Raw genomic sequence first — 14,844 nt, forward strand, 5'->3', positions numbered from 1 at the left:
GGACGAAGACGTACTGAGGAGTTGGTACGGCTGACGGAAACCAAAGAATTGACCGTATAGGTGCATGAGTTTTCTATATGCCTTTGCTCTCTTTTGCCGCATTGTTGAAGTGGAAAGGTGTTTTCAGAGTTTGGGTACAGAGAGAATTCGTATCTTGTGGTGGAAGTGGAAATGAGAGAGCGGGGCAGGGACTTCGGAGGCTGTTCCCACTTTGCCATCAAAAACGCAAGTCGTCCTTCTCCAGAATCTCCACTGCTGACCATCATGGCCCGGGCCTTCGTTTCTCTTTGCTTTAGCCTCGCTTTATGGTATGTATGGAATCTCTCAGGTCTTTGTAGACGACACTGACAGGCCTTGTAGCTTGGCCCTCGTCTCGGCGCTGGATATCCAGGGGAGGGTAGCATGGAACCAAGCTTGCGGCAGTATGTCCGAGAGATTCTGTCCTACATAGCATCAAGACTAATTCCACATACAGATGCGTCGTTGTTGGGCCGTGCTAAAGCTGTCCTGGACGATGGACGATACGCTGGCGCTGTGACCCATACAGGTCATTTCACAATGTAAGCACGCATCGTGCTTGTGGAGGATCAGGTGCTGACTGGGGCATCCAAGTCCTAATGTTCCAGAGGGAACGTACATTCTCTCTATTATATCTCATGACCATGTCTTCGACTCTGTGAGTTCTTTTATTCTTACAGTCGAGACTACATACTTACTTTTCGAAGGTTCGTGTCGATGTGCTCAAGGGAGAGTCTAAACCAGAAATTCGACCTTATGTTCAAGGGACACCATTAGACCCACCGTCCACCGTCCTACTCCCCTACCCAGTTACCCTATCTGCCAAGGAAAGCTTTGTCTACTTCAAGCCTCCGGAATCGTTCAACCTAGTGTCCATGCTTTCCAACCCTATGATGATGATGATGGTCGTTGGTGGTGTCATGATGCTGGGGATGCCCTATCTAATGGTATGAGCGGTCTGTACTCCCTCCCCCGATCCACCGCTGACTCCATTGCAGAAGAATTTAGACCCTGAAGCGTTGGAGGAGCTCAAGAAAAACCAGGCTCAAATGGCCGGTGTGCAGAATGCACTCGCAGCTGGTGATCTCAAGGGAGGGTAAGCAGTTGATTCTGGCGAAAATAAAATGGCACAGGTGATTGAACGGGTATGTACACAGGTTCTCGGCGATCATGACCGCTGCAGATGAAGCAAATGGGGAGGCTAGTTCGTCCAGTAAACCGACGCAGAAAGGACCTGTACGAGCACCAAAGAAGGGCAAACGATAGAATAGTATACCCCAGCAGTGTATCCTTGCGTCATATCCTAATCTATCTTCCGGTCTTGAATACAGACAACAGGCTAATAGTTCGAGCTATGTTCACTTTGAGGGTTCTGGAGGAGGTTGTGGTGCTGTGTAGTCATGGTTTGTTGGAGCCGCTCGAGTGTCGGATCCAGTGACAGAGGGATAGTTGAGTGCATGGCGGATCATATCGTTGCTGGCCATTCATTAGCGGATGCGCGTCGTGAGGCAAACGCTCGACATACCGAGCCTTGAATTGGGCCAGAATGGCACTGGCGGGCTTGCGCTCCTCGTGAGGTGGAGTCGGCGGCCTAAACGACAACTTGGGTAACAATGTGCCGTACCAATCTGGGGTGCACTGGCAAACCTACCTATCGTCTCGGGTCGTCTCTATGATATACATGCGGTCATCTCTGCCATCAACGTTCTCTTGACTAGATGCAGCGACGGCGGCTCCAGGAGCATCATCTACCTTGAGCCCTGTCGTAATGAGGTCTTGTGAAATACTGTGGACTGTGGTCGGTGCATTGTCCTGGCCGTGGTTCAGAATCAAGACATGTTCATCCTGGTACTGAGGCAGCAGCGCCAATGGGGAGTCGTCAGTGTAGTGATATTGAATCGCTGGGTGTCGTAGATTGTTAGAGGTTGCTGGCTGAGATGTGCTGTTGAGTGCGACGAGGATGTAGTAAGGAGGACGAGCCATGATCCAACTCCGACTCCTTAGCCGCCCATTCTTGGCCACTGACAGTCATCGCATCCACAATTATATTCATCGGCCTATAAGTTTGTGTTGAAACGCGGAATAACTTTGCTTGCAAGCATAACGCGGGAGTTGCGAAGATGGCAGTCGCCAGGCACCCTAACAACACCGTGACAACCGAAACTTGCTCAAATACTCTCAGCGCTCACTGGGTCTCATCAGGCTACACTTTCTTTCCTTTTCTGCCCTGAATTTCAAACCGGTTTTTCTATTCAGAACGACCACCTTTCTCTTCCCTTTTCACTCCTTCTTCTTCTGAAATCTTCGTAGTTTGTGGGTCATGGCGCGTTTCGCTACGCTGGTTACGTTCGTCGCTGCCGCTGCCTGCATTCCCAACGTGTTTGCTGGCCCTGCTCCAAGTTCTGGCCCTGCGTGTGCTGCCCAAAACAAAGGCCTCGCAGACTGCATCACAAAGTGCAGGCACAAGTGGGGTTGGAACAATGGGTTACTGGGTGCAGATCGATGGGGACCAGTCGTTCTTCCCAAGTCCAATGCGAACCTGGAGGCTCATATCGCCTCGGCCTGTGGAACGACGTACGGACCTCTCACTCGAACCACAACATATGTCATCGCTGACCTGGATCCTACAGCGTCCAACCTCGACCCTCTCAGGCCAAGCCCCCAACAAGACTCGAACAAGTGCCCAAGAACGGAGCTCCCATCCCGTCCTCGTATTACACCGACGCTGTGAACTCGAGGAGCAGTGCTCTTCCTTCTCCTTCATCTTCTCTGGCCTTGCCTTCGTCCTCTTCTGTTGCTCCGTCCACTTCTTCAGAGTCGGTGGCTCCTACCCCAACCGTCGCCGCTGCTTTTGTCGAGGAGCCCGAACCTGAACCCACGACGTCTGCGCCGCCTCCGCCTGCTCCGGAACCGACCACGTCCGACCCTCCTCAAGAACCCAACACACCTGCTCCTGCCCCTGCTCGCAGCCCGGAACCTCAACCTGAGCCCGAGACCCAACAACCTGAGCCTCAACCCTCACCTGCCCCTGCCCCTGCCCCTGCTCCGGCTGCCAGTGGGGACAGACAAATTTGGCTGGACGAGCACAACCGATACCGTGCCGAACATGGTGCAGCACCGTTGACTTGGGGTGATGACCTCGAAGCTGCTGCTCTTCGATGGGCCAGTGGTTGCAAGTTTGAGCATTCAGGTGGAACGCTTGGTCGTCTTGGAGGTACGTCTTCTCCATGGAAGGGTTTGCTTCCCAGGTTTTACTCACTCTGATTCTTTTATTCAGAGAACCTGGCTGCTGGAACCGCCCCTTACCCTATCACCACGGCCGTGTTCCGATGGGTCGATGAGCGAAGTGAGTAACAGCCTGTCCTTCTGTCGACCTTGATCGTTCATTGGTCTACCCACAATCACAGAGGATTATGTGCCCGGACAAGCCTCCCACTTCACTCAAGTCGTCTGGAAGTCCACCACTCGAGTTGGCTGCGCAAGTGTCGTCTGCAACAACTTGTTGCCGATCTTCGGGGTGAGTTCGTAGAATTGGGGAAACTCTAGGACTGTAATCCTGACTTGTCTGAAAACGCAGAACTCCCCCGCCACCTACCACGTTTGCGAATATGATCCTCCTGGCAATGTTGGCGGTCGCTTCGGGTGAGTGTCCTTGCCTCAGAAATGTCGAGCATTCCCTGATGACCTATCTCCAGCGAAAACGTGCAAGTCTAAATGCAACCTAGATGTTTACATGTCACGATTTAGATTTGGAGATTCACTTATACCCTTTCCACTCTTTTCTCGCCGACGCACCTGCGGTGTCGTCGCCTCGTTCACTCATTTACCATTTCACTGACTTCCTTGAATTCTAACTCGCTTGTACCTGTATACCTTGCTTCCTGCATCCTAGATTAGCTCTGCACGTTATGTAGTCTGGTGTTCCGTATGCATCGTTAGGAAATACAAACATGCCGTTGAGAATCGAACTCTGTAGGCGTTACATAGGGTTGATGACATCACAACGTGATGTCCGCCTCCAGCGCGTTCAAGGGACTTGTACCTGTACCGTAGTGACGTGCACTACAGCTGAGCGTCTACTTGAATCTCTGGCGACAACACCATGCTCTCCGGATAGACTATAGGAATGCTTTCACTCATCCTAAAGAGAACGCTTTCGCAGGCGGTCTACATCTTTCTTGTTCTGATCATCGTGGTAGCTGCTGGCCTTTCATGTGCTGCCATACTCTCTCAGGCGGTTCGCACTTCGGACAACAAGTCATGGGACAACAACTTCAATGCCTTGATCATTGGGGCTTCGTATATCATCGTGGTATGTTCAATCCACCCCAAACCGTCTCTACTCTGGATCTCAAGGGTCGATCCAATCTCGGGTTGAAAACCGAAACAATGGCATTGAAAGCTCGTTGCCTCCCTGTTCCTATGCATTAAACGACGCATCGCGGTGCGGATGAAGTTGCAACGGATCTCAAAGACATATAGGACTGTAGGCGCGGAGGATCTTCCCAAGGTACGTGCGATGTTGCATGGCTATCCCCGTATGAAGAAGGGTCGAACTAGAGCTGACGACGTCTGTTCCCCTTTTCATATTCATTTCAGTCTGTACATCGGTACATCACGCAGGAATATGTCAGGGCCTCGCTCATCTCGCATGAGTCGTTACCAGAGGATGTCGTGCACGAGGGCTGGGGTCGACCAGGTCTGTGGTTGTTCACTGTGGTCGAGGGTCTGGGCTATGGAACTGACCTGCTTTCGTTTACCCGTTTTCCGGTGCATGCTCGTCGTTCCTTGAAACAACATCACGTTCGGTTGCGTTGCCTCTGAAACGCAACTGCTGCACGAAATGGCGTGTCGTACGACGGAACCCAACCTTTCCTTGTGTTCCTACTTGCAGGGAGCAAATACCACGGCGTGTACTTCCGACGAGCACTACTTGACACTATACCCCGAATTGGTATGCACTCTCTGCCTTACCCGTTCCATCCCTTGATTCTGACTGTTCCTGTTTCACCCTTTTCTCCCCCAATAACCCAACCACTTCCCTCATTCGGGGTTTGGAATCCGTGGAAATTGTACCACTGTAACCTGAATGGATCTCGCTATGCCCACCCACCCACTCGATTGGTCGATCCAACGGACGGGCACCTCTTGGCCTGGAAAATACTGAATCCTGTGCAACACCAAACGCTGCTCGATTTGGGCCTGAAAGACAAGCTAGCCCGCACTGTCATCCCCATGCACCCAAGATTGAAACCACATGCTCGGATGTTGCTTCATTTCCGATTCCTTGTGCCCTTGCTCCCGAAGGACCAAGACGGGATAACACCTCTTCATTATTATGATTCCGCGATCCAAATTGCCCGAAATGCGGAGAGGGAGCTGAGCGAGGAGGAGTTTGAGTTTGGGATGCAGGCGGCAAAGGAGATCGAGAGAGGGTTAGTTGCTTTTGCACGCGTTGAAAACGCGAAGCTGACGGTCTTTTTTCGATCCAGGTTGGAGGAGTTGCGTCTGGAAATGGAGGATACCAAGTCACATTCTCATTTCATGGATTGATAGTTGTGGTATCCGTCTATTTCGCATGTCAAGTAGAACATGTGGATAGCCAAAACGTGCGAGTCGTAATCATTAGTATCGTCTATCTATACCGTCTCCAACCCAAAAATGATAGCAATTATAGATATAAGATTGTAATTAGAAGACAAAGACCTTGTCTTGGAGCTTGCTGATGGTATTCGGGAGAGGGTATTTGAGTTCGTCAAGGTTTTTCCTAGAAGGGGAGGGGGTCAGCAAAACAGTCCATTATGAAGATGGATGGAGACGTACTTCATGGCGTTAACCATGGGAGGAGGGCCGCAAATGAGGATCTTGCTGTTGGTTTCAGCAGGGTTTGGCAAGAGCTCCTTGATGTGTTCCTTGGTCACGAAACCAGCACCGCCCTTCCAGCCAACAGGTGGGTTGTTGAGGACGTAGAAGATCTTGAACCTCTGTTCGCCATGGACGTCGAGCAGTTCCTCCAATTCGGCGCGGAGGAGGATGTCTTCTTCGTTAACGTTGGCGTAAATGAGGGTGAGGGTAGTTTGGTCGAGGGGGTTTCGCAAAACACCGCGGATGATCTGGATCATGGGCGCAATACCGGTACCGCCGGCGATCATGGAGAGGTGACCAACAAGGTTGGGGGAATACTTGAAATTGCCCTTTGGACCCTTGACTCGAAGCTTGTCACCAGGGTTGAGGGTAGTGACATAGCGAGAGATGTTGCCCTTCTCATAGGTCTATATTATGAAAAATGATTAGAGGATGGACGAGTGAGGGGAAATGAAGAAAGGCGGACCTTGATGAGGAGGTCGAAGAAACCGCGGTCGTCGTCGAGACTGACGGGGGTGTAGTTTCGGACGATGGTCTTGCCGTTAATTTCGGCAGAGACGGAGATGTGCTGGCCAATGGGGAGACCCAAGACGTCGCGCTGGTGGGGCAACTTGAAACGATAGCTGGGGGACGGGTTAGAGCCGAACCCGGGGTTTAACGGGATGATGCTTACATTGCCGTATTAGGCGACACTTTTGTGGTCTTCAACAAGGGGAACTCCTTCCAATTGAGAGGGTCCAGAGGAGCTGTTCGGCCTGAGGATAGAGTAATGAGTAAGCTTGAGCATAATACGTGGTAGTGACGGCGCATACCTGTGTGGAAGAGTTTGACATAGACAGCGGTGGCGAGGACGATGCCAGCAGTGACGAGGACGGTGGGGGACGTGGCGAGCTGGACAATGTCGTCCAGGTCAGCGTTTTTGACGAACTCCATGATGATAGCGGGTATTTTCTCTATTTCTACGCGTCCGTCTGTTGGGTTTGGGTTCTTCTTGTCGAGACCTATTAGGATGAGATCGCCGATGTCGTAGCCCTTTGACCTGAAGAAAGCGACTGCAAAGTGGAGAGAAGCGATGAGGGATGCGAGAGTGACGAAGAAAGAGGCGAGAAATGCCAGCTGGTATTGGTTCGGCATCAACTCAACGCGAGCTCTGGACCTTAGCCAGACCAAAAAATCGGACCACTCAATGTTTGTTCCCGCTCAAGTTGTAACAGCAATGATAGTCTCGGCCAAACAAAGACCAAATAGTGTAATAGGTTGAGAGGCGGTGATGCTTGTTCGCTTTTCATTCGTCGCGACTTTTTCCTTATTTTTTTTTCTGGTTTTCTGTTTCGTCTGCACGCAGGCTCGTGCTTGTTATATTTCTCATATCACCACGCCGTCTCCTCGAGTCTGCCAAACAATGCTGCGACGCAAGGGGAAGCCTGCGTCCCTGGGCCTGCGCATCGACGCACCTCCGACTCAGATCACTCAAATAGCCCTCGTTCAGGACGATGTCAGCTCCCCACAAACTGACGACAGCGACTACCTTCCCCCTTCAAGGTCCTCCTCCATGCGCAACCTCAAAAAGTTGGCCATCAGCATCCCCTCGGCTGCTTCCTCCGACGCCTCCATCCCGTCACCCGGCCCTGCCAGTGCAAGGCCCGAGCCCACAGTCGCCCGTCCCCGTCGTCCCTCCGTCGCTTCCCTGCCCGCCGTGAGCCTCACAAACTCGCTTCTGCATCGTAAGGAAGAGGACGGCGGTTCAGAGACCGTCCCCTACGCCGACGGTCCGGTCCAGATAATTCCTGGAATCTGGATTGGGTCCGAGGAGAATGCCCGTGATTGGCCTGGTCTCGTCGAACGTGGTATCAAGGCTATCCTCAACGTCGCAAAAGAGGTCTATTCGCCCTTCGACACTGCAAGTCGCACTCTCAGATCAGTATCCTCCACCCCAAACTTTCGAAGATCCCACCCTTCCGAGGATTCCACGTACTATCCTCCACACTTGCCAAGCGGCAGACCTGCCATGCATTATCTCAAGCTCCAGTGGTCACACGGTCAACAGGACCTCGTGAATAACGGTTTCCAGTCCGCCATGGCCTTTGTTGATGCCGCTCTCGCCCGCTCAGAAGGCGTTCTTGTCCAGTTCGTCACTTGGCCTCACTGTTCGTTTCTATCTCACTGATTACCATCTCTCTAGTTGTCAATGCGGCATCTCCCGCTCCGCTACCATGGTCATCGCCCTCGTCATGCGTGCTGCCGCCGAAAGATCCCCCCTCGTCCCACCTGAAGTATGGGCACTCCAGGGTATGCAGGGCGCATACTCATTTGTCAAGGAGAAAAGCCCCTGCGTAGGTCCGAACATGTCGTACGTATTATCTTTTGATCGTCTCAGTCGCCAAATTGTCTAATACACATTTCACAGCTTGATTTATCAGCTTTTGGATTACGAAAAGTCCCTTCGTGGCGAGACAGGCTCGGGAGAGTCGGACGATTCCTCCAAGGAGGATGAAGAGTGGTCCCGTCGCCGACGCGAACTTGACGAAGCATCGTCACCTGAGGACGGCGATGATGATGATGATGATGATGATGATCTACAGCGGTCCGTTATCATGCAAGAAGCTCGAGCCCTTGACAAGGCTATGGAAGATCGCATCATTGCTCGCAAATCTTCCTTCTCCTCCATCAACTCGACCGGTTCCGGCATTGGCATGGGTGCAGCTTGGCGTAGTCGCTATGGATCACGAAAGCGCACAGGTTCGATCGCCAGCAGCAGGACCAGCAACAGTATTCTCAGCGAAGACTTGGTTGAGGAGGAGGAGGAAGAAGAGCTGCTCGGCGTGGGCGGAGGATTCGATTCTGGACGTGAACGACAAGACAGTCTGGAAAGCAGTCAAAGTACAGGTGCAGGGGAATCTTCTTCGTCGGTTTCTCCCGACGACGAAGCTGATGAAGCAAGTGACCTTAAATTCTATGCCCCGCTCACCGCGAAAGCTGTTTCGCATTCAGTGCCCCCGCCTCCACCTTCGGCTCCTGTGTGGAAGACATCGTTCCACACCAGCCCTCCCCCTCTTACTGCTGTCCGGTCTACTTTCACTCTTCCTCCTGCACCAGCTGTGAAGCCCAAAAAGCGACGCCCAATGTCTCTGAATGTATTACCCCCTGTTCCGTCGTCCCCCATCGTTATCGAACAAGACGAAGCAGCGCCACCCGCCCCATCACCACCCTCCAAGGTGGCACCCCTCCAACCCCCGCCTGCCGGATCTCGACGTCGCACCGAGTCCACTAAACCCATCCCTCCTCCTCTCCATTTACGAAACAGTGTATTGAAACGCGCAACCTCTGCTCTGGAAGCTATCTCCTCCGCCGTTACCACGCCGTCCCAAACGCTTTTCTTATTCCCACCCTCTCCCACCCTGACAACGCGCACACCTTCCACCATGACATTGACGTCCGAGGCCGCCGGGCCTGTACCCTTCCCCACCGTCTCCACACCCCGGATATCAACCTTCCGTCAGAAGGGCGGTCGAACGCGTTCGTTCATTGGCGTTGCTTCCCCACCAACGCCTACTGTGGGTTTCTCAAAGGTCGACGCTCGAGGGTTCTTCGGTCTACACCAATGATCCATGCTATGCATAACTATCTATGCCCCGACTCACACTATCTATATGCGTTCGCTTCCGAGGTTAAAAGCTTGCTTCATCTCACGAACCACCGCCAAGTTCGCTTTTTCTTTCGTCATCCCCAGGACACTTGTTGACATTTATTCACAATTCGCACATCTGTACACTTACATTCTATCCACGCAGGTCAGCACTTTTTGAACACTTCGTACATTGGCATTCATTGGACTGGAATTCATTGCATTGTCGATCCCCTTTTTATTTTCTTCTTCATCTCCCTCGAGACTTTGGTTCATTTCGCTTCTTTCATCCCTCTGGTATCCTGTGTAAAACACGTTAGATTCTTTTCGTTATCCCTCATTTGTTTTTGGGGGGCGCTTTCGGGCCTGTTCAGCTTTGTCGTGTCGTCTTGCTCTCCTCAATTGCAGTGTATCTGTGTACTATATCATTCAATGAAAAACAAGATTTGGAAGTAGACCTTGACGCCAATTGCACGTTTATGTCAATAATTATAAGGTATACTCGACCCCATCAACCGAAGACACGACCCACTCCCTTTTTGACAGCGGTTGTGAGGAGTTGGCCGCCGATTCCTCCAATGCCACCCCAGGACCCTCCGACAACGCTGTTCGCCCATTTCTGCTTGGCATCTCGATCGCTACAAAGGAACTCGGTGGTTGGAACACTCTCACTACAGTGTTTTTGAGAACACTCACGCATAAGTGAAGCCGACAACGTTGGTAATGTTGAAGACGAGAGCAAGGACGACAATGGGGATGAAACTGTACAATCGTGAGTGTCGATAATGAAACAGTGGATGGCATCCAACGTACGCAAAGCCTAGTTTGAGGATGGAGACGATCAATAGGGCACCCCAGAGTAGGGGGAAGACGTAGAGGGCAATCTAAACCACTGCTGTTGGAGTAATGCACTGTTATTGGGGGACTGGAGACATACCCAGAACATCCTGAAAGAGAGGTGATGGTGAGGATTACGACGGTGCACTACTCGGACGCGTTGAACGTACTTGGAATCAATAGGATTTGCTGGTCTCGAGGGCTGTAATTAATGAATTAGCCGAGAAATGACAGGACAAGGATGCGGGCGTACGTCTCGGCTTTCGAATACCCAATAGCTTTCGCCATCCTCGTCAACCTAGAAGTAGTGTTATTCACGCAGGTCGTGACTCGAAGGGCATTCATACCTGATTCCAGAATCGAAGGCCGACAAGCGTTCGCCCAGCAACGTTCTGAGGTGACCGAGTGATGGTAAGTTCGGTGAAGGTGGGGTCGACAGCTGCAGTGCCTTACTCTGCAATTCCAAAAGTCCATGGCCAGTAATACGACGACCGTCACTGTCTACAAGGGATTGCCAGAGGTCAGCCCAAATTGGACCATCATGAAGCTGAGCAGGAGACGCACTGAAAGAACATAGTTGTCGGTAAACCATCCGCATAGAATGTATACCAAGATGGCGGCTATTCTGAAGAAGTAGAGGAAGAAGAGGGCTAGTGGGTGGGCAGACTGGATGGTATGCAATTAAGCAATTTATTAGTTTCGACGCGTGCTGTATTCACCTGGCGAAATATCCCGGCGATGCCTTTGCATGATGGTATATCAGAGACAGCGCACTTGTAAAAGGAGCCTAGCACTTACCAGCCTCCGCATCGCCCTCGTTTGAAGCCATAGTATTCTGCGCATTACTGTTGCTCGATGTACTCCGCGTTGTAGGCGTTAACACTATCGGTTCTGGTCTGGGCTTTGACGATCGGTTGTCCTGAATATTTCCCGAGGGCGCTGTAGTTTCCTCATCTGGCTCGATTGTCGAGAATAGTGGTTGAGTAACGCTCATGGCGGCGTTTAATCCAGGGTTCAATGAACTTTCGCCGCCGTCGGTTCTGCTGCACGTCACCTAGCATGCGTGGGAATGTTTGATCTCCGATCGCGTAAGGAGCCTCGTGGAACAGGGGCTGCAGCGGCCACTCTGCTTTCGGTACACCACGATCACTTGCTTGGAATGCCTGGCGAACGCACACCCCTCCTCCAACAACCCCATACATCCATTGGTTATGACAACGAGTCCACAGACGGGCCTGTAGAACCCCTTACAGTCGCTGAGGGTCTCGACCAACTCTCAACCATCCCAATTCAGTCCTTGAACCTAGGTTCTGTCCTATCTGGAAGAAGATCCGACTCGAATTCGATCTCCCAATCTCAGCCAGAAATACCACCCATCGACTATGCGTTCTCATTGGTTCTTCTTCTCCAGTTACGACACATAAGAACGACTTCGCGGCCCGTTGGAACAGACCTTTATTCAAGGTGGAACCATGGAGAGGCTTTGCAGCAAGATGTTAAGAGCCTCGAAACTTTAGTTGACGAGCTCTGGAGGGACTTCAAGTCGAGATATAGAAGTGAACAGGACATTGACTGCGTTCTGTGGTCATCTTTTCATGAGGACGGAACTGGGGCTCAGCGGTTGAAAGGTATGAAGGGGTTTCTGCTCGTCCATCGGCAGAATATTAACTCGAACATATTAGCTGTCGACTATTTGACTCGTCCTGAGCCACCTTTGGGGCTTTTAACGGATTCATTAATTGAGGCAGCGTTGCACCGAAGGTGGAAATATGGCCGCTCGTATTCGACGCCCGCCGCCTTGCCGCTCTTGAAGCGTCTGGAAACAGCTGTAGCAACACCGTGGTAAGTCTGCGATCGTTCAAGAAATCCAAGCCCTCCTCACAATCCGAGAAGGAGTCTGCATTTTATGGCCGTGGCCTCCCACTTCACATATCTGATTCTCCTTGCATCTTATCTCCTCTATCCTCCCGATCGGGTGACCACACAGTTGGGCCACTACCCGCGGAAGCCCAGGCTTATTGCACTACTCGTGTTCCTTGCAGCCAACACATTGTCCTCGCTAGCAGCAAACAGGACGCTGCAAGCTGCAGCCGTCCTTGTCTTCGGTCTTTCCTTGCCGAAATGCCCCCAGCCAGAAGACGGCTACTTCGAGGCTTTACTCCTCATTTTCGGGTTGCACATCCTGTTCATCCACCTGCCCACTGTCCCGACCCCGGCACTGCTTTTCTCCCCGCCAAACGCGGTTCCATTATCGGTTTTCATAGTCCGCAACATTGCCAACATATTGCCATCCATGACGTTCTTTGGACCAGCGCTTTTAGTGTCGCTGGTCCTGCTTTCGTACTCTTTGGACGGCGCCTATCAAGGATCCTCAAGCAATCGCATTTATACCGCCTTACGCACGTTTTCAGCATCGCCGATGGAAACCAGATGGGCGTTTCTTGCCATCGTGGTTACCCTGTTCTTGCTCTGGATCATCAGCGTATTCATGGCGAGCATCATCATCCCAACCCTAAATGGGCCTGGGTCCGAATCAGAAGCATCCCCCAGTGCATGGGATAGATATGGTATCACACCTGGTAGACAGGCGAGAGTCACAGGTGCCCTCGCTTGCTCTAGGTTCGATGGACCTTATATCTTCCCTTCGCCACTGAACCTGTTCGAATTCGCCTTTGTGACTCCCGTCGAGCTCAGCGCTCGCGTTTTGAAGCTCAAGCGGGAATCTATCTATCGGTGGAGAGTTTGGGTGTGGCGTATTGTCGTGCTTCCGTTACTCTTGCCAATATATTTTATTTCTGGATTACTATGTTAGAGTAGTTAGTTTGGATGAACATGGGAGCTCAGTAGTCATCTTGGCAGCCAGAAATAACATGTCACAAGCTTCGCTTGTCAAATATGTATGTCATATCCGGGATCGCGTTGTTGGCGGTGTCAGTGACAGGCACATTAGACGTGACTCTTGACCATCACCACGTTCCTTTATAAAGGCTTCAACGGGCGAACAGCCCAACCTTATTCGACCGCTCTGTATTACTATCCTCTTGACCCCGTCTCCAGTCATTCTTTTGCACCGACATGGCCTCAATGTCAAAGCAGGAAGAGGCGACCACCCATAGCATCGAATTCGAGGCGTCGATCTTTTCAGCCCTCGAAACGACCCTACCTGGTCCTCTCTCTCTGGTTTGTTTTCTTTAACGTGAATGCTCTAGTGAAGCGATGACAAACTCTATGCAGAATCTGCCACCTCGAATTGATGTTAAGCACGTCCACGAGAAACGCAGAAGTAGACAGGACTCCAAAGCCTCGCGCCCCCCATCTCTCCACCGTTCCTCGTCACTCGTTTTCCGCACACTGCCGCCTATCAGGCGGATGCCTTCCTTACAAGTCTCGTTGGCAGACATTACCAACCCCCACAGTTTATCCACACCCCGCCGCTCCCTTCACCAGATTTCAGAAACGGAAGCAACAACCTACAAGCTGAAGCTGCCTTTGACTTTGGTGCACCCCAATTCGCCGTATGTCCCATGGGATGCTCCGGTTCGCCAGAAGATTCTTTGTCCCGCTTCTGAAGTTCCCCAAGACGAGTCGGAAGAAGAGACGGAGGAGACAGTTCCTGACCCCGCGAACCGAGGTGACAAGAAGCCCATCAAACATATATGGACGGCGTTGAAATCGGCTCCCAAGACACTCAAGACACGGTGTCAACGGCTGCTGGGACCACGATCCAAGGATCTCAACTCTCCGCCTTCCCAACCCCAACCCAGCGAGCCAGTTCCGGATAACCCAGATGACAGCAAGGAGCAAGTTATCACGTATACCCTAGATGCATCCCATGGTGCACTGTACTCCCCCGCGACATCATTCCGCTCCTCCGACACGAACACCCTCGCCATCTGGCTTGCAGAACGCCAGCGGAAATTCCTGGAGAAGGACTGTGAGTCTGGGAAGATCATGACTATCGAAGATTACGAACGTTTGGGCAGCTGGATTAAACCTGGAGACCCTCGCTTTTGCTCCCGTAGCTCGTACCACTGCAGTTTCGTCGACGGCGATACTGTCTCCAGCATCTGCATCATGGAAAGCGAGCATGACCTAGCATCCTCTCCCATTGTTGAAACCCCGTGCTCGGCAACCCAGTCGCCATTTCTTCGCTCTCCATGCCACTCTGGTCGTTCACCCTACGGCGCGAAGAGGGTATCGGAAGAGGATAGGCTATCGCGCATCGTGCACCGATCGTCACTGCGCTCATACTTGGTCGAACGCTCTCTCAGCGTGCCCAACGCCCAACAACAACCTTGACAGTCCTGTCCCGCCGGCCAACGGCGCACCTCTTCGAAACACGGCGAGGCTGTACTACCAACACTTACACCCGTCTCGTTCTTAATCGTAAGCTATTAGGGGCCTGGGAGTCCTCTATTTATTGTATTACCATAATCCAAGTCAACCGTTTGGGCCTTCTTTGTGGTCTCCATTCCTGCTTTTGTATGATGCGCTGAGCG

General features: G+C 52.0%; 9 protein-coding genes across 9 annotated transcripts; 6 read left to right on the forward strand and 3 right to left on the reverse strand.

Moving 5' to 3' along the window:
• Positions 1–264: 264 nt before the first annotated feature.
• CC1G_03678 (hypothetical protein) lies at positions 265–1,350 on the forward strand (the record flags this gene model as incomplete). Its single annotated transcript, XM_001828832.2, has 7 exons — positions 265–308; positions 361–422; positions 476–560; positions 613–676; positions 726–965; positions 1,017–1,114; positions 1,176–1,350. The coding sequence occupies 7 exons, from the start codon at positions 265–267 to the stop codon at positions 1,282–1,284; spliced, it is 702 nt and encodes a 233-aa protein (XP_001828884.1). The 3' UTR covers positions 1,285–1,350.
• Positions 1,105–2,001, reverse strand: CC1G_03679 (hypothetical protein; the record flags this gene model as incomplete). The annotated part of the gene is made up of 3 exons (XM_001828833.2): positions 1,105–1,494; positions 1,544–1,609; positions 1,670–2,001. The coding sequence occupies 3 exons, from the start codon at positions 1,999–2,001 to the stop codon at positions 1,377–1,379; spliced, it is 516 nt and encodes a 171-aa protein (XP_001828885.1). The 3' UTR covers positions 1,105–1,376.
• A 337-nt stretch (positions 2,002–2,338) lies between these two features.
• On the forward strand, positions 2,339–3,732 carry CC1G_03680 (hypothetical protein; the record flags this gene model as incomplete). The annotated part of the gene is made up of 6 exons (XM_001828834.1): positions 2,339–2,592; positions 2,649–3,232; positions 3,296–3,364; positions 3,426–3,535; positions 3,596–3,660; positions 3,714–3,732. The coding sequence occupies 6 exons, from the start codon at positions 2,339–2,341 to the stop codon at positions 3,730–3,732; spliced, it is 1,101 nt and encodes a 366-aa protein (XP_001828886.1).
• A 348-nt stretch (positions 3,733–4,080) lies between these two features.
• CC1G_03681 (hypothetical protein) lies at positions 4,081–5,659 on the forward strand. The gene is made up of 6 exons (XM_001828835.2): positions 4,081–4,330; positions 4,421–4,528; positions 4,618–4,717; positions 4,913–4,972; positions 5,228–5,453; positions 5,511–5,659. The coding sequence occupies exons 1-6, from the start codon at positions 4,145–4,147 to the stop codon at positions 5,569–5,571; spliced, it is 741 nt and encodes a 246-aa protein (XP_001828887.2). The 5' UTR covers positions 4,081–4,144; the 3' UTR covers positions 5,572–5,659.
• A 50-nt stretch (positions 5,660–5,709) lies between these two features.
• On the reverse strand, positions 5,710–7,017 carry CC1G_03682 (NADH-cytochrome b5 reductase; the record flags this gene model as incomplete). The annotated part of the gene is made up of 5 exons (XM_001828836.1): positions 5,710–5,785; positions 5,842–6,290; positions 6,350–6,506; positions 6,557–6,638; positions 6,696–7,017. 5 exons carry the CDS (start codon positions 7,015–7,017, stop codon positions 5,710–5,712), a joined length of 1,086 nt encoding a protein of 361 aa, XP_001828888.1.
• A 268-nt stretch (positions 7,018–7,285) lies between these two features.
• Positions 7,286–9,488, forward strand: CC1G_03683 (hypothetical protein; the record flags this gene model as incomplete). The annotated part of the gene is made up of 3 exons (XM_001828837.1): positions 7,286–8,010; positions 8,066–8,233; positions 8,291–9,488. 3 exons carry the CDS (start codon positions 7,286–7,288, stop codon positions 9,486–9,488), a joined length of 2,091 nt encoding a protein of 696 aa, XP_001828889.1.
• Positions 9,489–9,910: 422 nt separating this feature from the next.
• CC1G_03684 (hypothetical protein) lies at positions 9,911–11,339 on the reverse strand (the record flags this gene model as incomplete). Its single annotated transcript, XM_001828838.2, has 11 exons — positions 9,911–10,146; positions 10,205–10,270; positions 10,322–10,392; positions 10,446–10,455; positions 10,516–10,547; positions 10,599–10,643; positions 10,693–10,737; positions 10,799–10,846; positions 10,910–11,011; positions 11,065–11,087; positions 11,144–11,339. The coding sequence occupies 11 exons, from the start codon at positions 11,337–11,339 to the stop codon at positions 10,020–10,022; spliced, it is 765 nt and encodes a 254-aa protein (XP_001828890.2). The 3' UTR covers positions 9,911–10,019.
• A 165-nt stretch (positions 11,340–11,504) lies between these two features.
• Positions 11,505–13,157, forward strand: CC1G_03685 (hypothetical protein; the record flags this gene model as incomplete). The annotated part of the gene is made up of 3 exons (XM_001828839.2): positions 11,505–11,973; positions 12,028–12,187; positions 12,239–13,157. The coding sequence occupies 3 exons, from the start codon at positions 11,505–11,507 to the stop codon at positions 13,155–13,157; spliced, it is 1,548 nt and encodes a 515-aa protein (XP_001828891.2).
• A 404-nt stretch (positions 13,158–13,561) lies between these two features.
• Positions 13,562–14,746, forward strand: CC1G_03686 (hypothetical protein; the record flags this gene model as incomplete). Its single annotated transcript, XM_001828840.2, has 1 exon — positions 13,562–14,746. The coding sequence occupies one exon, from the start codon at positions 13,562–13,564 to the stop codon at positions 14,642–14,644; it is 1,083 nt and encodes a 360-aa protein (XP_001828892.2). The 3' UTR covers positions 14,645–14,746.
• Positions 14,747–14,844: the final 98 nt, after the last annotated feature.

The sequence above is a fragment of the Coprinopsis cinerea genome, assembly GCF_000182895.1.
Source record: "Coprinopsis cinerea okayama7#130 chromosome 1 map unlocalized cont3.1, whole genome shotgun sequence".
Lineage (NCBI taxonomy): Eukaryota > Fungi > Basidiomycota > Agaricomycetes > Agaricales > Psathyrellaceae > Coprinopsis > Coprinopsis cinerea.

Excerpts from the sequence above, each read along its gene's own strand:
- CC1G_03681 (XM_001828835.2), top strand. The coding sequence starts at position 4,145 with ATGCTTTCACTCATCCTAAAGAGAACGCTTTCGCAGGCGGTCTACATC. Across the intron at positions 4,331-4,420 it reads GGGCTTCGTATATCATCGTG|CTCGTTGCCTCCCTGTTCCT; the intron begins GTATGTTCAATC and ends TGGCATTGAAAG. Across the intron at positions 5,454-5,510 it reads GCAAAGGAGATCGAGAGAGG|GTTGGAGGAGTTGCGTCTGG; the intron begins GTTAGTTGCTTT and ends TTTTCGATCCAG.